The sequence below is a fragment of the Populus nigra genome, chromosome 1 (genome assembly GCF_951802175.1).
Source record: "Populus nigra chromosome 1, ddPopNigr1.1, whole genome shotgun sequence".
NCBI classification, from domain to species: domain Eukaryota; kingdom Viridiplantae; phylum Streptophyta; class Magnoliopsida; order Malpighiales; family Salicaceae; genus Populus; species Populus nigra.
In genome coordinates this window covers 22,788,613-22,809,647 of record NC_084852.1, presented here as the reverse complement: position 1 = coordinate 22,809,647, position 21,035 = coordinate 22,788,613, and the positions used below count along the sequence as shown (strand labels likewise).

The 21,035-nt window shown below is 34.8% G+C and overlaps 4 protein-coding genes across 5 annotated transcripts; 1 reads left to right on the top strand and 3 right to left on the bottom strand.

Moving 5' to 3' along the window:
• Positions 1-589: 589 nt before the first annotated feature.
• Positions 590-4,842, top strand: LOC133688177 (serine carboxypeptidase-like 40). The gene is made up of 7 exons (XM_062107577.1): positions 590-1,002; positions 1,262-1,369; positions 1,484-1,752; positions 2,037-2,294; positions 2,538-2,743; positions 4,287-4,392; positions 4,475-4,842. The coding sequence occupies exons 1-7, from the start codon at positions 594-596 to the stop codon at positions 4,613-4,615; spliced, it is 1,497 nt and encodes a 498-aa protein (XP_061963561.1). The 5' UTR covers positions 590-593; the 3' UTR covers positions 4,616-4,842.
• A 668-nt stretch (positions 4,843-5,510) lies between these two features.
• Positions 5,511-12,090, bottom strand: LOC133705755 (putative disease resistance RPP13-like protein 1). Its single transcript, XM_062131144.1, has one exon. The coding sequence runs from the start codon at positions 9,930-9,932 to the stop codon at positions 5,682-5,684; it is 4,251 nt and encodes a 1,416-aa protein (XP_061987128.1). The 5' UTR covers positions 9,933-12,090; the 3' UTR covers positions 5,511-5,681.
• A 522-nt stretch (positions 12,091-12,612) lies between these two features.
• Positions 12,613-15,424, bottom strand: LOC133697131 (putative disease resistance protein At3g14460). 2 transcript variants are annotated; one of them, XR_009842837.1, is made up of 5 exons: positions 15,134-15,424; positions 14,557-14,632; positions 13,999-14,483; positions 13,576-13,686; positions 12,613-13,487 (listed from the first exon to the last, which is right to left on the bottom strand). XR_009842837.1 is itself a non-coding variant. In XM_062119549.1 (2 exons), exons 1-2 carry the CDS (start codon positions 15,215-15,217, stop codon positions 14,264-14,266), a joined length of 453 nt encoding a protein of 150 aa, XP_061975533.1. In that variant the 5' UTR covers positions 15,218-15,424; the 3' UTR covers positions 13,807-14,263. The 2 variants fall into 2 exon arrangements, 1 of the variants encoding a protein (XP_061975533.1); XM_062119549.1 differs by lacking the exons at positions 12,613-13,487; positions 13,576-13,686 and having other exon boundaries at positions 13,807-14,632.
• Positions 15,425-16,417: 993 nt separating this feature from the next.
• Positions 16,418-17,732, bottom strand: LOC133682911 (putative disease resistance RPP13-like protein 1). Its single transcript, XM_062106454.1, has one exon. The coding sequence runs from the start codon at positions 17,531-17,533 to the stop codon at positions 16,580-16,582; it is 954 nt and encodes a 317-aa protein (XP_061962438.1). The 5' UTR covers positions 17,534-17,732; the 3' UTR covers positions 16,418-16,579.
• Positions 17,733-21,035: the final 3,303 nt, after the last annotated feature.

Genomic DNA, 21,035 nt, shown 5'->3' with positions numbered 1-21,035 from the left:
AAGGATTTTTTGTAATTATTCGAAAAAAAGTCTAACAGGACCTATTAATTCTACTCAAATTTTCAATAGATTGTTGTGCGGGTAAAATCTGTCAAAGCTAAACATCAACATGATATGCACGCATCTACTTAACAGAAGATGCCCACAATATCTTATCCCAGTCCACATAACTTTCTAAATAAAATGGAAATAAATTTAAAAAAGAAAAAAAGCTGTACTTGATGATGTTTTTTGTCTTTCCGTTTTTATTATGAATTGCTTTCCTTGTCTGGACAAATATATCTCACAGCCTTGACAATATACGGACTAGATACATTGTTGCTATTTATTATTTCTCGGAAACAAATTAAGCTGATGAGTATTTCTTCCCAGAAGAAATTAAGATTTCCCAAACAGGATTAGGAATTTAGGTAAACAATCTAATCCTGACACGCAAAAATACAGCATTGAATATGGGAAATCCGTTCTGTCTCATGCTAGGTTATTCCTATCATAAGATCGTATATATAAATTAATTCTTTATCCAAAGCCATGAACCAAGCCGCCTAAACCTTCTCCTTTTGTGTTTTGAAGAGAGGGAGAAAGAAAACGCAATGGGAAATAGACGACCTTCTTTGTTTCTTGTTTTCCTTGTAACCCTTTCACGTTTTGTAGCTCAAAGTCATGGCGTCAAGAACCAAGGTGAAGCACTTGACAATCTCTATAAAGCCAAGTTTAGTAGAGATTATAGTATTGATACGCGTCCTTTCGAGGTGATTGATACGAACCAATTTGAGGAAATGAATACGCTTTTAGGTAAATCGAAGTGTCATCCTCGTAAAGAGGGATCGAAAGAGAAAGATAGAATTAAAAGGTTGCCTGGACAACCCCATGTCAGATTCTCACAGTACGGTGGCTATATTACTGTTAATAAAACTGCTGGTGCGGCATTCTATTATTATTTTGTTGAAGCTGATAAGCATTCAAAGGAGCACTTGCCTCTTCTTCTTTGGCTAAATGGAGGTTCGTTACTCCTTACTCTATTTATCAAAGCCCTTGCCATTTTCATATTTGAGATCAGACAAAGTTATTCCAAATGTCATAACGTACCCCATAAATTCTGAAGAATCTTCACAGAAATATTAGTAAAGGTACAATTAGTCCTTGGAAAACGTAACCACATAAAATAAGATAATTTAGGAATTAATGTTTAATTTACCCCATTAAATTATGCAACGTCTTTGTAGTTGATTTGTGATGGAGTAGCTTCATATTGACACAGGCCCTGGTTGTTCATCATTGGCTTATGGGGCGATGCAAGAGCTTGGACCATTTCGTGTACACAGCAACGGGAAAACTCTTTACAGAAACAGATATTCATGGAATAATGGCATGATTTATCTTCAATGTTTATTCTTGTCTTTCAATAGAATAATGTTGAAAATGAGGTTAGTTTTCTTGGGGATTTTCTTGATATATTAATTTGAGATGCTTTTTTTTTTAGTTGCAAATGTTTTGTTTGTGGAGTCCCCTGCTGGAGTAGGATTTTCATACTCTAATTCAACGTGGAAGACTAATGGAGATAGACAAACAGCTGCAGAAAATTATAGTTTCCTTGTAAATTGGTTAGAGAGATTTCCCGAATACAAAAACAGAGATTTTTATATAGCCGGAGAGAGCTATGCAGGGCACTATGCGCCTCAACTTGCACATACTGTTCTTCACCATAATAAGAAGGCTAATACGACTATTGTCAACCTCAAAGGGATCCTGGTATGCGTCTCCCCTCCTTTAATCTGTTCATTTTCTTAACACATGGAGTTCTTTCTTCGCATCCCTCACACTTATTAGCTTAATTTAGTTTCAACAACTTGATTTTTTCAAGTAGAGTAATTATTTGCTTTTAATCAATCACCATAATTTATCTCAAGAAATTTCTGATGAGCACATTATTGAAATTGAACTCTCATCCAATCCAGAAGATTAAGCTAATAATACAGGATGTTTATTCTTAACAAAATGCATGTGTGAGGTCCATCCACATTGCTATGGTGCAGATTGGAAATGCTGCGATAGATGATGAAACCGATAATCAAGGGATGTATGACTTCTTTGGAACCCATGCTCTGATTTCATATGACAACTTGCGTAAAATCCGACGTTACTGTGATTTCTCAAGAGCCCATGAATCTGCCGAGTGTCGTCATAGCTTGTTGAAAACAGATGCAGATGTTTGGAATGCTATTGATGTTTACAACATCTATGGTCCCTTGTGCCTTGACGGAAATCTCACATCGAGGCCCAGGAAGACTTCAGTAAGTAAAAACAAGTTCTTCTCAACAAAAAGAAGAAAAAAAATGCATGAATAACAATAATACTTTGTTCAAGTTTTCACTTATTTTCTGGGCAAATTACTTCTGTTTTTTAGCGAAATTGGAAGTTAATTCTGTCGAGTATGGAATTGAAACTCGGAGGTTTTTCTGATGATCAATTATTTTAGAAACCTGATTAATAATCAAGTATATACGTGACTTAGCTGGAACTACTTTGTGTGGCAGTTGATGAACTTCGATCCCTGCAGTGATTATTACGTGTATGCATACCTTAATCGACCTGACGTCCAAGAAGCCATGCATGCCAATGTCACCAAGCTCACTTATGATTGGGAACCATGCGGCGATTTCAACTGGGCTGACAGTGCCTCTACCATTCTTCCCTTGCTAAAGGAGTTGATGGAAAATGGACTTCGAGTATGGTTATTCAGGTTAGTAACATTAATCGTGTTGTTGCTGGAGAAATGCCATAGCGCCTTGCTAATGGTACCAAGCTTTGCGAAGGTCTCCCAGGTTTTCACCAAGAAATGGAAGTGGTGTGTCCTGAATAATTAGAATGGCCCATCCCCTGCCAACATTTAAAAAGAATTGCCCATCAAAAGTGCTATTAAAAGTAGTTAAAACTTGATCTTCAATATGGAAGGCCTTTAGTTAAAGTTTCAATTACAGGAATTTTTAGTATTGAGATAGTGAGTGGTTTTTAAATTATTTTTTGTTTGAAAATGTATTAAATAATATATTTTTTATTTTTTAAAATTTATTTTTGATTTCTAACAAATTAAAACGATCTAAAATCATCAAAAAAAATTATTTAAAAAAATAAATAAAATAATAATTTTTTTAAAAACACTTTTAATACATAAAAACAATCATGCTTTTGTTTTAAAATCTTGACAAAGAAACACAAATTGAAAAAACAAATTAGTGAAATAGCATACTTTCACCTTGCCATGCTTCTAAAGCAAATGATTTAGAGTTTCACCATTTAAAGCGGCAAGGTGAAACTCTAAAATCATCTGGCTTAATTGGCCAACTGATTATATCTAGTTGTATGAACCGATTGATTGTTTCATTCAAAAACCATAATTTAATGATTTTTCTTGCAAATATGTTTTATGAGTCAAAATATACATATTTATCCAACTTGTAAACTAAAAAATAAATTCCAATTACGATCGCAAAAATTTATTGTTCACACATTAGTTGTCCTCTGTTTTTCAATGTCAATGATGTTATCAAGCTTACGGTAACGGGTGATTCTAAATAGTAAAGTGTGGCTCTATCATAACTAAATGAGGATCTGCCCCAAACAGATTAAATGGATAGCCTAACATATGCATTTATGAACCAGTGGGATAGGTTTAGACTCAATAGGAGGTCTAGTCGCGCTAAACTGGAATAATGGCTCAAAAAGACTAACTTTTAATCTGATTATTGAATCGTACTTAAATTTTTACAAGAATTTTCAGAGGTCATTTTCCTTGTAGTAGCCATTGCATTGCTATATAGATTATCAAATCTTTAGATATCAAGAATCTCACCGAAACCCCCTGATTTTTGCAATTTTGAAATTTTTCTAATTATTTTTAGAACTGGTCAATTGGTTTCACTAACTATTAAAAACTAGTCGATTAGTTGAGCCAAATAATTAAAGTTTTATCTTGCTGTATTTTAAAAACATGACAATTACTAAATATCATATTTTTTAAGCACGCTAATTCCCCAAAACATGATTTTGTGTGCCGATTTTCTAATTTGTCCCTTAAAAGGACAAATTCATAAACCCCATTGCTTGAGAATATTAAAAAAAGAATGGTAGATCTCTTTAGTTTTGATGGAAAAAGGTTGATAATTTTGACTAATAACATGTCATTTTTTGTTTATATCAGTTTTCACCACCACCCTCCCTTTCTTTTCTGAAGACCGTTTTGACAGAAGATATGCTTGCTGATCATTTGTTTCAATGGTGTGCAGTGGTGATACAGACGGAAGGGTACCTTTCACTTCTACCCAGTATGCAATTAACAAGATGAAACTTCCTATCAAAACTGAATGGTATCCATGGTTCTACGGTGGAGAGGTAAACTTCTTTTTTTATCACTTCAGCATTTACTGAATTATATTATCTCAAGCAAACGAATTTCAAAACAATGGAAGAACAGGTTGGTGGGTATGTACAAGTATACAAAGGGGACTTGACATTCGCAACTGTAAGAGGGGCTGGACATATGGTACCAAGCATCCAGCCTGTGAGAGCATCTGCATTGATCAGTCACTTCCTTGCAGGCACGCCTCTTCCATAGCCAATGCCGAAGTCTAGAGCCTGATTTCCTTACTACTCTTTGAGTTTGCAATTCTTTGTTTCATTAGGAAACAGTAGACTGTTAGGTCAATTGATGTGATTCTCTTCATCGCCTAATGGACACTTGTTCAAGTCAAGCCTGTAGATTATACAGGAAAAATAAGGATGATCTTACCAAAAGATTCTTCCTCAAAAAATTTCAATTATTGGATTTATGGGATCCGCCAAGAAAATCTACCCATTCAATGAATGCTACTAGCTCCTTGATGTTTTCTTTCCATTCATGAGTTCTCCATCCTTTCCAACATCAAGTGTAGCTGAGTTTCCAAGCTGCGCATACAAGCAGCAACTGTCGATGAATTACAATCCTAGATAAGCATAGAAGGAATTATGGAGGAAACAACTCATGATTCAAACCTTCATGGGTATCAATGACCTTTGAGGCTTTAGCTTCACAACCTGTCCTAAGACAGCGTTTGATACACACCAATACAAAAGACTAAAGCATGGGATATCTAACCAAGAGAAGAAAAACATCAAACAAGAAGATTACCAAATAATCCCAACTCTTGCTCAAATACCAATTCTTCATCACCCTGAAATAACCGCTCCTCCCTAAGGAGTTCCCTAACAACACTGCAGAGGAACATTTCACCTGAAAGCTTGAAAATGGTTCGGACTGTGGCCAGAGCTCTATGGAACCAAACGATCGCGCCAATTCAAACAGTTTTTCTTCTGAAATAAATTCTAGACATTATGATTGGCGCTTTTACCAACAAAGTGATTTTTAATGAATGTTTAACAAAAGAACACATTCACAGAGATTAACAGCCTGAATTCTTCGGGCAGGAAGCAACGAGTTCTGCTGTGATAATTAATATCCAAACAACCTGACATGATACCATGAAAAATCCTTCTCCCTTCAAAATTAGAATTAAACACAACTTCCAGCAAGTCAGAAACAGAACACCTTTTTTTCGATAATTCAAAATATTATTGATTACAGAAGGGATACATTTTACATATGTATATGAAAGAGACATTATAACAAGCAACTCCATAATTCTTTACATGTCATTGCCATCATCTATCTCCACACATGGGATGTGGGATATCAATGGCCAGTACACTCCTTTTAGCTTGGAACAGCGCTGTGTCATTAACGGACAGTCCCTGATGCTGAATCTTCCAAGAGCATGAGGTAGGCATCCCCTAGGCAAGGACTTTAATTTAGGACAATCAACAATTTCTAGCTCTTCTAGATACGCAAGACTTTGGAGCTGCATGGATAGAGATTCCAGATTTGGAAGTCTTCCTATCCAAACAGAAGTTAGAGTTGCAGGAAGCAGACACTTCTCATCTGGAAAGGAAACTGTGTCCGAAAAACATCCACCAGCGATACTAAAATCTCTAAGGAAGGCTAGACTTTGCAAGTTCCACTTTGACAGGCACCCGTCGAGACAATCACAATCCCAGATCTCAAGCGATGTCAAGTTTAGAGGCAGATCACCATTTGGAAAGGATTCCAGAGCTGGGCAGCTACAAATTGTCAGTTCTTGCAGGGATGTGAGTTTTCGCATCTCATTAGGTAGAGACTTGAGATTTTTGCAATTGTATATAGTCAACGTTCTGAGGTTAGCGAAAGAAAAGCCATCTCCTGGAAAGAACTTGAGAGCAGAACAATTACTTAAATTTAATTCAGAGAGATGCTTGAAGCTGCTAAGGCACTCAGGAAAGCTTGACAGGGCTTCGCAGTCTGAAATAGCTAGGTATTCAAGGGACATATCATCATGCAACATCATTTCTGAAAGAGGCTTCAACTGGGAACAATCCCAGATTTTTAGTGTCTTGAGTCGAGGTGGTAATTTCCCATCAGGAAAGGATTTGAGAGATGGACAGCCAATGATCTCCAGGTGCTCAAAATGACACAGGAAGCCAGGGCCATTTTTGTTGTGCATCAAATCCTCAGGCAGAGACTTTAATTCTGTACAGTATCGAATCTTCAACCCTTTTAACGTCGCAGGTAACATCCCTCCTGGAAAGCATTTGAGCGAAGGACACTCTTCTATCTCCAAGTCTTCAAGAGGACAATTGCTCATGCCATCAGGAAGGAATCTAAGAGCTTTGCAATCCCGAAGTACTAGATGTCTCAGTGACGATAAAAGTCCAGCTTCAGGAATGAACACAAGATTTGGACATGATTCAATGCACGGGTCCTCAAGAGACAAAAGCATGTGCACCCTTTGGATTGGCAGAAGATCCAGCTTACCACAGCCTGACAATTTTGAACTTGTATGTGTGCTGGGCATACCATTCTCTGTCGATGACACAAATTGAGGATGTTCAAAATTTTCTAATCCAGTTCCTTTCTGCCACAAGGAGGTTAGTTCGGGAAAATCAGAAATCACCAGAACTTTAAGTGCTCCCAGTGACTGCAGAAACTGGCCCTTCAAACAAGTAAGCCTTGACATGCTCCCAAGTTTCAATGTGATTAGGGAGGAGTTATGAAACATGCATTTAGGTGTCACCTCATCACATTCTTCTAATTTCAGTTCACTAAGCACTGGAAGCTTTTCGTCTGAATTTACCACAATTGGGCATTTTGCAATCGTAATCTTTACACAGGAAGGAAGACAGCTAGGGAACTTGCCAAGCAACTTGGGACAGTTCCATAAAGTAAGCTCAGAAAGACTAGGAAATTCTTCTTCAGCTTCTCCATCAACTCCAGCTGCGGACCAAGATTTCCATTCCTGCATATCCTCAAATGTCAAAGTCTTCAGAGATGGAAAAGGCTTGACTGAAGAACCATCTCCATAAAACTCAGGACCAACAGTCTGCACAGCATCCAGGCCTTGTATGCACAGATCCCTGAGTAAAGGTAGCTTCCCAAGTGGTGGCAATACAGTGCATTTCCTGCAACAAGACAGTTTTAAGTGCACTATTTCGGAAAATGATGGATGTCCTACCCATGAAGGAAATTCTGTCCCGCCATAGAATGAAATCTTTAGTTCTTTAAGGTTTGTATGAGGTTGTAGTGAGTCGAGAATTTGATGTTGTCGGTCTTCATCTTTAATGTCACTCTTAGACCATTCCAATTCTAACTCATCAAGGTCGTGCTTGCCCCTTAAATTAGCATGAACTGCATGTCGAGCATCTATCACATTATGCAATTCCATTATGGAAAGTCGGCCTTGAAGATTCTTCAACCCTTTTAATTCTTCAATTCCGCAGCCCTCTTTTTTTCCTACGATGAACTTTGACAATTTCTGAAGACCTTTCAAATTACCCATCCATGAAGGCATCTCAACCAATTTATCAGTATCAGTAATATCCAGATGACAAAGATTGATAAGATTCCCAGTCCCTTGTGGCAGTTTAGTAAGCTTCCTGCATCCATATAATTTGAGAGTCTGCAAGTTTATGAGAGTGCTCACAGATTCAGGCAACCGCTTAATCTTAGTTTGAGAGAAATTAAGGTAACGTAACTGCTTCAAATCACCAATTGAATTTGGTAGTTCTGTAATGCAATAACCACTCAATGAAAGAACTCTTAAGCGTCTCAATTTGGACAGTGCCTCATGTAATACATTATTACTCAAGTAGCAATATGCGGCCCAAGGTGAAGAGTAAAGTCGCAATGCAATGAAAGTCCGCAGACGCTTCAGTTTACCCAGGTCTTTGAACCTCTGCAGCACCTCGTATGTACGACGAGTGAATGACATATGGCGAGTCTTTTCAGGATCTGGAAAGACCTTGTTATTTTCCAGCTTATCATTTAAATTGACACACGTTTCTCCAGCAATAGATTGAGCCAGATCACTGATGAGATGATGCATCAGATAACGTTGTTCAGTGCTGCTTGATCGCTGGAAAAACGATCTTGATAATAATTCATTAAAACAAGAATAGAAGTCTTCCATCCGCTTCTTTCCTCCTGCATCTGGCAGAAACCCTTGGGCCATCCATAACAACACTAATTCATCCTTATAGAATTCATAGTCTTTTGGAAGTATAGAACAGAAAACAAACAATTGCTTCAAGTGTGAAGGAAGATGATAGTAGCTCAACCTCAAGGCAGGAACTATGCCGCCCTTGTGTTCTGCTATATCCCACATTTTGCTATTAAGTACACTTTCCCATTCATCAACATAAGGTTTAGTGCGCAAGAGGCCCCCCAGTGTTTTAACAGCCAATGGCAGTCCCCCGCACCTTCGAACTATTTTCTGGCCAATCTCCTGCAGGTCTGGCAGCTCACTGAAATTGGACCTTCCCAGTGCATGCTTTGCAAACAAAGACAGGCTATCCTCAAATGACAGTTCTTTCAAAAGGTAACACGGAAAAGCACTCATCATTAATGCAACATCTTGATTACGAGTTGTGAGGATGATTCTACTCCCAGGGGATGTCACTTGGAAAGGACGGCGAAGGACAGTCCAGTCATCATAGTTCTCATTCCAAACATCATCTAAAACAATAAGAAACTTCTTCCCCGACAATTTCTCTCTCAGCCTAAGTTGAAGCAGATTCAAATCCTTCGCATCGTAACTCCCCGAAACTGCCTCAAGAATAGTTCTCGTAACCCTAACAACATCAAAATCCTCAGAAACACAGCACCAAACTTTCAAATCGAAAAAATTATCTACATTCTCATCATTGTAGACAAGCTGAGCAAGGGTGGTCTTACCCACACCACCCATCCCTACAATAGGAATCACACCAATCCCGTACTCATCATTCCCTTCATCACTAAAAAGCAACTTCAAGATTTCCTCTCTATCAGTATCCCTACCAGAAACATAAGAAAGATCCACTAAAGAAGTACTGGGCAATCTTTTCAATGACTTACTCTTCAACACCCCTCCACTGCCATTCTCTCTAAGTTCAAGATTATTCTTCTTTTGAGCAATTTCTTGAAATCTAGCAGTAGTTCTCTTAATATTGGAGCCCATTTTGTAAGTTAAGAGCAAATTACCAGGATTAAAAGAGGAAAAGAACCCGGGTATGGCGCTCTTCGCCTTACTTGAGCTAGCTCGCTGCTCCTCTTTAAGCTCAGTGAAAACCTCGTCGAGCAAATCTTCCATATCATAGGCCAATTCACGGATCTGATCAAGCCAGAGTTTGACAGCTTGGCTTCCCATCTGCTTCTCTTCTGCATCATCAAGAACAGCATGGATCATATGCAAATTTGCCTCCAGTTTCTTGATATCAGAGTGGATTTTTCCTCTGCGAGCGAACTTGAGTAGCTCCAGAGAGGCTAATTGGTTGATTATATGGCTGATTGTAGCTGAAAGGATAGCGTCTCCGATAACAAGAGCCATAATTAAATTGCTGCCTCTGGGTAGCTTGCAAATGGCTATCGCTTAGAAATTAAAGCAAGATCGAAGGAAAGAAAGAAACTAAAGAATCGGGTTTGTATGATGTAAACAGGAAGAGTAAAAGTGGTGTTGTAATCTGGCGAGGCGACAAGGGTTTGTGTGTTACCTGGAAAGTAAAGGTACTCGTTTTAGGTTCCGGCGAGGCGGCAAGGGTTTTTTCTTTTTCTTTCATCTCTTCTTCAATGCCCTTTACCAAACACGAAAAAAGAGAGAAAGAAACTGTCGATATTCGTTCTAGTTCGAACGATTTCGCACGGAGAATATTTTATTGTCGACAGCGGCTTATCACCGTTTATTTCACTGATGATGGAATTGTATTGTGAATTTTTATTGTTTTTTTTAATAAGAAAATGTTTTTTGATTTTTTAATTTTTCCAAGCAAAATAGTTTTTTAAAATATTGAACATATCGATATCTTTAATTAAAGTCGGTCCATACAAAAACTTGACTTTAATTAAATTACATACTTTATTACTGACAAGGTGTCTTGATTCGAACCCTTTTGCGATGCCGAAAACAATTAAGAGTAAATTAAATTATTCTTGGCCCAATATAAAAAAGCTTTATAAGAGTGGTGCTGTCCACTGCCGCTTCCACGTGGATTTGATATAAGATGGTGTTCAAATTGATTTGTAATTTGACCATCGGCTACTTTTGGATGGAATTTTCAACTTTTAAATTAATTATTCCGTCCTTTAGTCTAGAGATAGAATCATTTCACTTTGGAAAAGAAATCGTATGCACAAAGAAATAAATAATTTGTTTAAAATAAATAAATAAATAAATAAAGAAAAAGAAAGCGCGCAAAACAGAGATAACGGCCAAATAAAGCAACAAGATAATGAATTGTCAAAGTTTTCAACAGGCAAGGTGTGAGAAGCGTGGGACCAGACGAAGCTTCCCTGCCTGTCTTTTCTTCTAAAAAAAGGTACCTTAATATTCTGAAGTGAAGCAAACCTAATTCTTTAAAATAAAATATATTTTTTTCTTTTTTTCCATCAATTTTTTGTACCCGTGATTTTGTGTTCTTATAAACAAGATTATTCTTTTTATATTGATATAATAAAATTATTCTTTGAAATCTCTCTCAGTTAAAAAAAAAAAAACAAAACAGACCTCTATTCCCCCATTTAATCTAAAATTAAATTTATTTAAAAATTAAAATGTATAAAAAAATTAATTCATATTCAATATACTTATGCATAAGGAGCATATAAAGAAATACACATGAATAATATATTAAAAAATACATGTTAAAATTAAATTATTCAGACCAACAAAAATAAATAAATAAACAAGCAAACAAAGTTAAGTCAAGCAAGTTCCCAGTGGAGCCACCGCCCTCTCGTGATGTGAGCGACATTAAATAACGGGGTTGTCTTATCGAATTGAAGAGTGTTTTTGGGTTTAATCATAAAGTTATGATTAGAGGGAGTCGTTACCTAGTATTATTGTCATTAGAAAACCTATGATTTGCGAGAGTGCGAGTAAAGAAACTAGTTGCATAAGAAAAAGATGTATCATCTTATTGCACCTTATCTAAGATAAAATGTATTATTGATTGATTGTTAATCTAAGTTTTATTTTTATTTATTGGTTTTATCTAAGGTTTAAGGCAAATCTCTTTTTGTGAGGAAATTTTTATCTTATCAAGTTAAATCTTAACAATTATAAAACTCTAATTTTAACATTGCATTTATTTGTTTTTTTGCTAAATAAAGCAACAAGATGTTTTCCTCACTTTTAAGAGTCAGTTTGGTTATCGGCTAGGCATGATTTTGCTAAAATTTAAAATTATTTATTTTAATTTTTTTAGTGTATTTATTATTATTTTAATATGTTCATTTAAAAAAGTAAAATTAAAAAATATATTATTTTTAATTTTTTTAAAAAAATAATCATTATCATAAAAGTTTTCAAAAGGCAAGGTTTGAAAAACGTGGGTGGGATGAGATGAAGTTTTTCTTCCCGTCTTGTCTTAAAAAATACAAAGTGCCTTATTATTCTGAAACTAAGCATACCTGATTCTTCAAAATAAAATATATCTTTTTTCTTTTTTCCATCAAATTTTGGCATCCATAATTTTTAATTTTTTATAAACAAGATTCTTCTTTTTATATTTTTTAATAAAAAAATCAATTTCGAGATCAATTAAAAAAAAGAAGAGATCTAATAAAATTATTTTTTGGAATCTCTCTCTCATTTAAAAAAAAAAACTGTTTATCTTGTTATTATAATTTCTTTTTATATTTTTTTATAAAAAAATCAATTTGAGATCAATTAAAAAAAAGGAGATCTAATAAAATTATTTTTTGGAATCTCTCTCTCATAAAAAAAAAAAAAAAAGAGAGAGAGAGAGCTGTTTATCTTGTTATTATAATTTCTCAATTAATAACTGATTATTTGCTTTCTCTACATAAGAAAAAAAGTTGTAATATTTATACGAGAGCAATTCATTCATGTAATTTTTTTCTTACATTGAAAACACTTGAATTCTCTCTCTCTCTCTCTCTCTCTCTCTCTCTCTCTCTCTCTATATATATATATATATATATATATATATATATATATATATATGATAAAAAAAATGGAGTATCAATCCTATAAGAGACTTGGTTCAAAATTAGATTACAGGTGGGATAGGTCAACCTGCAAATTAATAATTTTTTAATTTTTATTTAAAATAGCGTTGTTTTAGACAATTTTTTAAATAAAATAATATTTTATAGATAAAAATTAAATAAAAAGAAGTTGATAGAATCTCACCTAGATTTTGATGCATTCACCTGTACCGCGAGTGGTTTGGCCACCCAAGCTCAATATTGCAGCCTAGGTCTTAGAAATTGAACCCCACGTACACTCAGTGCAGCTCCATCATCACCAACTCCAGGAGGAATTTGGTCGATCGATCTTACTGCAGATATGTTCTTCGCCCAACCAAGACTATGTCTCTATATAGGATCACACTCTGTAAACTAATAAATAAAAGAACCTGACTCGCCTACGACTCGCCTTTCGCATTGATCATACCATATTTCCTAATACTGCGCGCTATTGACATTTCCCCCCTCATTTCCCTTTTTGTTGGTCTGATCATGATTAAGTTCTGTTGGATTTAGCTATATATAACACAAGACTTGTGCATTCAACTGACTGATTGTGCCAATATATATAATATGGAGCAATATCTAGCTAGAGATCATTTCTGTAGAAATTATACGCGCACCTTGCTTCTACCACATACAGTTCTTTGAAGGTGTGCCAAAATATGCAGATTTTATTGCAGTACTGCTAGCTAGCTAGTGTGTGTGTGTGTGTGTGTGTGTGTGTGTGTGTGTGTGTGAGAGATATAATATTCCATACCTGAATTATCCGAGCCAGCCAAAAGCTCTACAAAGAAGATACGAAAAGCGATCCAAGATCTGGAATCCCCCCTTGTTTTTCCACAGCCAATGTGGCCAAACCATGAGAAGATCCTTGTTCATTCGTTGAATACTCCTGTATATGCCATGGAACACGTAAAGGTGAATAGGGAAGATTCGTTAGGTTACTGATAACGCACCGTTCAATTAGCGATATCCCATACCTCCATGGAAACTGCAAAATGATCGGTGTTTGAAAGTCGAAGAGTGCTCACAATCAGGCACTGATGAATTGCCTTCATCCAACCCAGGACTCCATTGCATTGAAGTACTAGCTGCTAAAAAATAAGAACGAAGTGAAGATGCATGAAAGCTAGGATTCCCAACATGCTGCACCATGGGATTAAATGTATTTTATCTTTGTTTTTATTGCAGGTTATCAAGTATAAAACTAGTATAATTAACTGAATATTATTGCCTTGTAAATAAATTGAAATCAAGCACATAAAATTGGCGCCGGTCCTAACCAGTTCCTTCCTTCAATATCGCTAATCGTGCTTGTGCTGGTTAAGATCCTCACTGTTAATTTAAGAACTAATTTCTAGCTAAAAGTGATTGTGTTGTGCTAGTTACAAACAGTAAATTACCTCATGATTTCCTCAGCTTATTCGGAATATTGCAGCAGCCATCAGTACATACAGTTAACTCCTCAAGGGACAAACTAGTGCGGCAACAAATGGTACAAATCCGTCGGCTACCATAAAAAACTATCCTGTTGTGGCAACATAGGGGTGGAAAAACTCCATTCATTCTCTCATGTATATATATCCCATATCTCACAATTTGATATCTTTTAGCGTGGAACGCAGCTTCCCCTCAAAAAAATTTTGCTGCCAACGGTAAGCCCTTACACTAGCTTGCTATTCTTACCCAAAAGCTTGCAGATTTGGATTGCATCAAATTTTGCTTTTCTAAAACATGATGTGCAAACACTGACAAGCAATCATATTCTGATAATGCCTCTAGATGGTGGTGTGAAAAGCCACCCATGATCGATGGGACGCCATCGTTTCTTGTTGTGATAACTATCTTAACTCCACGCGCGGGCGGCTGAAAGGCGGCTGAAAGGGGTCTGCATAGAAGATCCCATTGCTCAGTACTGTCCACCTTGCATACATCGTCTAAGATAATCAAGCATCTCTTACCAGAAAGCTTTTCTCTTAGCATCAATTGAAGCAAATTCAGATCATCGCTCAACTTACAAGTTTCCAAAGGAATTGCCTGCAGAAGAATTGTTGTTGTTAACAAAACATCAAGAACGAAAACCCATAGCCTTAATTCAAAACACTTCAACACTATATCAACATGACGCAAAATCTGAGCTACGGTGATTTTTCCTACCCCTCCCTTCCTACTTGTAGCAATCACATAAACCCCATCATCGTTGATTGCCTCACAATTCAGTAGCACAATCCAAGAATCTCTTTTTTTATGCTTTTATCTACCATAAATGCACATCAGCCAACAAATCGTGGGTTACGTTGTTGGTGGGAAATACAAGAGAGAAGTACTAGAGAAAAGAAGAGAGTGTGTTTAAAGAGTTTTTAATTATTTGTAACCTTCTAATTCTTGTTGTTATTGAAATAAAACAGTGTGCTTGTTTTATTCCTGAGTGTTTCAAACCTCATGAATTTATCTCCTCATCTCTTTCTCGCATCTCGTGATCCTGTACTAATTCCCTGATCTTTCTTGGTATCAACAACAAGGGATCAGTTTTCTTACCTTACTTGTAGTGCCGGCAGCTTCACAGGTCATGTTTTGATTAGATGATGAAGCCTTACATCGTGAATTGCCCCTCCTATGCATCTTTGGTTTTCGTCTTGATCAAGCAGTCAGAGGCAACCTTGGTGAACCTGGTAAGATGTCAAGATCAATGAATGAAGGGTACTGAAACGAGGGAGTATCTTGCTTGTTGAAAACAGTGATACTTAATATGTCTTCAAATATGGTGCGCTGATATGAAAGCACAAAACACGAACGAAGAGGCCAGTGTGGACTAGTCTCGGTCTCACCCTACCTGTATGTGAATTCGAATACAATGACAATTTTCGAAGCAAGTGGGAGACAAAAAGAAAGTCTTAAAAGTCTTTTATGAACAATGATATTGCGTGGTAGGCCTCCTTAGGGACCCTTCATTAAATTGTTTGGATTTTTCCTTAGTGGTTTGTATAAACTGACCAAATAGATCGATCCAGCTTAGTTATTTGTTTCACTGCAACTATTCTGCTTTGACTTGTCAGCATGTGGAAACTTCCATGCATGGAGGTAAGAAACTTCAATCAGTGAGCTGGACTAGCACAATATGTATCATCGTTGAGAGCTTGCGGGATGCGGTTCGATTGATTTCTGCATCTTCGCCAGATCGCGTCTTGCTTCCAGACTCGGCCGAGTCTGATTGGTTGAGGTTGACTTTGGCTTTTAATTAGTTGAAAAGCATTCTGTTGAGATTTTAATATTTCTGCCATTGAATACCTTGAGATTCCTTAACAATCAAGCTACTACACGCAATGCTCATATATTAACCCGATATCTATCCCCGCCAATCTTTCTGTATCAATTCTTCCTTCATTTTTTTATTATTTGAGAGGTTAATGACCATAACCAAGGGGTTTTATATATATATATATATATATATTCTATCAATTATATATTTTCATTAAAACTAATGATTGTGAGGTCAAACATATATTTTCAATAATTAATGAGCAGAGTCTTATAATTAAAAGATCGATATAATTAATTATTTCTTATATATATATAAGAATGTGATGGTGCAATCTATGAGAATATGTTGATAGATTTCTCTTAAACTTTAATCATCCGTATTGAAAATCTCAATTCACTAGATCAACTGATCATTCGTCCAAACAAATCACCTTGGAGCACAAGATTTCCAGTCAGTGATTGAATTAATGGCAAAGTCCATATATAAAATATCAGCAAATTAATGAAATTATCTTTTTTCAGTTTTTTTTTAGTATATTAAAATTATTATAAAACAATAAAAGACATTAACTTTATGTTTTTTCAAACTAAAAATATTTTAAAAAAACGCAGAAAAAAACATGAGCAAAAGAACTCTCGAACATCTCCTTCGAGAGATTGGCTGGATAAACATGCATTCTTAATTATCGTGTTATTAATCTTGTCAGTCACTGCCACTCATCCTCAAATATATATCTCACAATTCGATATGTATATCTTCTCCCATTGAGTACAGTGAGCAGAGCGCAGTCTTCCCCCCAGATATTTTGCAGCCTGTGGTAAGCCTTTACATTTGCTTGCTATTTTTGCCACTATTGCTTGTTGCTTCGGATCTGCGTCGACGAACTTCAGTTCTGGCGGTGCATGATCTAAAAACACTGAAAGACAATCGTCATCTGATAACACCTCTAGATGGCGAGTGGAAATGGCAGCCATGATTCGTGGGACGCTGTTGTTTCGCGTGGTGACAATTATTTTAACTTCAGAACCAGCAAAGGGTTGGCGTAGAAGATCCCATTGGTCATAGCCCACATTGCAAGCATCATCTAACACGATCAAACTTCTCTTTCCAGAAAGTCTCTCTCTTAGCTTCACCTGAAGAAAATTCAAATCTCCACTAAGCTTACAAGCCTCATCCTTGGTAACTTCCTGGAGGATTGTCCCTGTTATGCTCCGAACATCAAAATCTTCTGAATCAAAAACCCAAGCTCTCAAATCAAAAGCGTTGGCCACTGTGGAATCGTTGTACACAAGCTGGGCTAGAGTGGTCTTGCCAACTCCTTCCTCCCCACCTATGGCAACCACACAAACTCTACCATTGCTAGCTACTTCTCTCTCCAGTAACAATTCAAGAATGAACTCTTTGTCCTTCTTTCTACCATAAACCTTAGATCTATCAAGCAAAGAAGTTGTGGGAGTTCTTTTACCTGCTGATCTATGGTGCCTCTCTCCACAAGCACGGTTTTCCAAATCTCTTGATCTTGAACTAATTTCCTCATTCCTGGTATCCATAACAGGACTTGGATTTAACAAACAACAACAGATCAATTTCCCTACCAAACTTGTGCCTGCAGCTTGAGGCTCTTCGGTCATGCTTTCTTGTGAAGCTTTGAATCGTGAATTCTTTCTCTTGTGCATCTTTCTTTTTTAGTCTTGATTTTTCTACGCAAGCAAAGGATCAACTAGCTAAAAGCAACTTTGCTGGGACTAGAAAATGAAGGGAATTAGCTGAAGCAGCAGGGATCTGAGGACTGGTAAAAGCACGAGGGTCCAATAAAGTCTGCAGAAAAAAGATTAACTATTCAAATGGGTCCTGCATGCTGTTAGGTGATAGACGATGTTGTTCAATGTTGTTTTTTTCTTTATAATTCCATTGATCGGGGAAAAAAGTACTCTCTAAAAGGACTTAGATAAAATAAAATAAAATAAAATAAAAATTATTGCACTTAATTTGTAATGTAAACTTTAATTAGATTATGTGTTAATTGGAATTTTTTTTTTTTTGGAATATCTTAAAAGCATACATTTTATATCAACATAATTATAAAATTAATCCTTTAAAATTTAATATATAACATGATAATTCTAACTTTTAGTTTGTAACTCCAAAAAAGTGAATATTGGAATATAGTAAAATATTCAAAAGATAGTGTTCTTAAAAAAATGAAGAAAAGAATTCTTTTGATAACAAGAATATTATTTTCTCCTTGTTTTTTGAATTTTTTTTACAAATAGTTGCATGTTTTTTTAATATTTTGTTTGGTATATATAAAAAATGAAAATGTTTTGGATTGTTTGGACAAAAGAATTCATAGATACTAACCATCTTACTAGAGGTCGTGTGAAGAGCAATAAAATAAACTTTTATTTACTATATATAATTGTTTTATTCGTGCCTTACAGCTAGATAGATGCTTAATCTAATTGTGGTTGGAGGGAGAAAAAAACTTTTAAATTAAAATAAAAGAAATATCATTAATCAAAAAGGAGCTACTATGATCTTGCAGAATCTATAGTAATTATTGTTTTACGATCTTTAATAAGATAAATATATATGAGATTCATATTCATACTATTAATTACGAGATAATGAAAAATTAGCTAGATTTCAAAAAAAAATTCTTTAGAAGTAAGGAAAATGTATTAAATAATGTATTATTCTCTTGGTTCTAATAATTATATTTATTTTTTCTAGATAAAATGACTGGTAGTGTAACATTTCAATAATTTAATATTTTTTTAATTTTTTTGAAATTTGAACTTAGAAAAATAGAATGAATATATATATATATATATATATATATATATAACATAATAGTATCATATTTCAATCTTTATATTATTTAAGAATACCTTACCGAAATTTCAGTAGATGTTCCACTTATTTGAACCATTCTCAAGTTATCAATTTGTAATTATTTTAAATTGTGTCACATTTCATTTTATAGCATACTTATCCCTTTTTGATTTTTTTAATATTCAATTTATTTTGATCAAATACATGTGTTTTCCTAACATGTGATTTGCCATTAAAAACTTCTTGCGCGATTAATAACTTAGTTTAATCTCTCAAAATCTGTAATTATCATTACCTCGTCTCATTTTCTTTTTTATTTTTTTTTCATAATAACTACCATGTTATTATCCTTCACACTATTTTAACTCGTTTTCAAAATATCTAAGGCTACCATTTTACTTCGACTTATGATTTCCAATTGAAACTTTCATGACTAATAACATTTTGGTTAAGCTTCTTTTATACAAACCCTATCCAAATTTCATCTAGCCATTTTACTTCGACTTATGGTCTCCGATGGAAACCTTCTTGATTAATGAAATTTCAGGTGAGCTTCTTTTATACAAACCCTATCCAAATTTCATCTAGCCGTTTATGACATAAAACTTGTCATGAATTCTGATATCATCAACACACAAGCAACTTCGTGTAACAATCTAAACTTTTAAAACACATTTTAAACAACTCACTAGACATGGATCATTAAAGTCCCTAGAATATTATTGTTTTGGTTGTGACAATTTGGCTTCTTCTAACATTTCATTACCAATTTGATGAGTCGTTAACACATATTATTTGTTAACCACAAAACCACTAGCTAAATCACGTATATCCCAGTCATTAATGCAACTAATGCCACTAGCTCTATTATAGACTGTTAATTCATCTTTTCAATCAATTTTATGTTCTTATTAAACCATCTTGTCAAGTCATATGTTTTGGTCATCAACCGAACTAATGTCACTAACTCATTACTGGGTAATTAGTTTTATACATATTAATATTCAAGTACAAACATACTACATTATAGATACTTTATTAATCAAGAATCAACACTTAATTACTAAGGCATAATCACATTTTTAGATGACAACCATCATATTTCACCTTTATTGAATCATTATCAACTCGACAATTAGTTACTTTGACGCCTTTAGTTCCCTTTAAGGTAGCTAATTAATCATGATCGTTCTTATTATTCACATTCATATGGTAAACACATTTAAAGAAAATATAGTTTAAAAAGAATTTAAAAATATTTTACAGATGAGGCAAAATGCAAGGCACCTACCTTGAGTTTGTGTATGTATTATTGTTTTCATGTTGATGTCTAATCCCCACAGCCTCCCATATACCACCAGGAATTCAATTATCATCAATAATACAACCAGCATCATAACTTTATTTAAATTCTCATTCAACTATTACTTTTACACCAATAGCAAGGAAAATCCTTAAAATCTCATACCCTTGTACATTTTCATGTTCATATTCATTCTTGTAAATTCATATGTTAAAACCCTTACTCAACAACAATTCCAAGAAAAGATTAAAAATTATCTAATTCTAGTTGATTTAGCCTAACCAACCCTAAATATTGTCCAATGTTTTAATCATAACCGAAGTTGTAAAACTCAATTTTTAACATGGATTGTCTCTATAGAAAACTGAAACATATAGCTACAACTTTCATTAAGAAAGTAGCACCTAATTTTTTCATTTACAAACATAAAATCACTCTGTATAGTAGCATAAAAAATGTGTCCAATATTATATCAGTTTGAACCTATCCTCAGTCTTTAGTTCATATACAGAATTATATCACTCCAAATTAATCAAAACTAATTCAATTTGAAAAATAACATTCATACATATAACTTTGGTAGAGAAACAAACTTCAAACTTTATTATTTTAAGGTTCAAATTCAAAAATCACTATAGCATCCAAAATTTATCAGGATTTATATCGGTTTAGACCATTACTTAGTGTTTAGCTTATATCTGGAGTAATACAACTCTAAATTAATCAAGATCCATTTCATTTGAAATCTAACATCCATACCTACAACATTCATAAAATAAAATAAAATAAAAACTAAATCTAAGTTATATCTTTTTCAGGCTCAAAATAAACAATCACAGTAGCCTCTCTTCAACTAAAATTTTGGACAATAAGAATTTTCACCCCTTGAAAATCTTTTTCAACTTCCAACTAATTCTCATGTGTAAATAATATTATCCAAGGTCATTTAGCATCATTGCATCACACATCTAAACCAAATCTAAATCAAGACATTCAAATAATTTCCTTTCATCTACAACATAGCAAAATTTGGCCAAAAT

Excerpts from the sequence above, each read along its gene's own strand:
- LOC133688177 (XM_062107577.1), top strand. The coding sequence starts at position 594 with ATGGGAAATAGACGACCTTCTTTGTTTCTTGTTTTCCTTGTAACCCTT. Across the intron at positions 1,753-2,036 it reads TCAACCTCAAAGGGATCCTG|ATTGGAAATGCTGCGATAGA; the intron begins GTATGCGTCTCC and ends GCTATGGTGCAG. Across the intron at positions 2,744-4,286 it reads CTTCGAGTATGGTTATTCAG|TGGTGATACAGACGGAAGGG; the intron begins GTTAGTAACATT and ends AATGGTGTGCAG.
- LOC133705755 (XM_062131144.1), bottom strand. The coding sequence starts at position 9,932 with ATGGCTCTTGTTATCGGAGACGCTATCCTTTCAGCTACAATCAGCCAT.
- LOC133697131 (XM_062119549.1), bottom strand. The coding sequence starts at position 15,217 with ATGCATAGGAGGGGCAATTCACGATGTAAGGCTTCATCATCTAATCAA. Across the intron at positions 14,633-15,133 it reads CTGCCGGCACTACAAGTAAG|GCAATTCCTTTGGAAACTTG; the intron begins GTAAGAAAACTG and ends ATTCTTCTGCAG.
- LOC133682911 (XM_062106454.1), bottom strand. The coding sequence starts at position 17,533 with ATGCACAAGAGAAAGAATTCACGATTCAAAGCTTCACAAGAAAGCATG.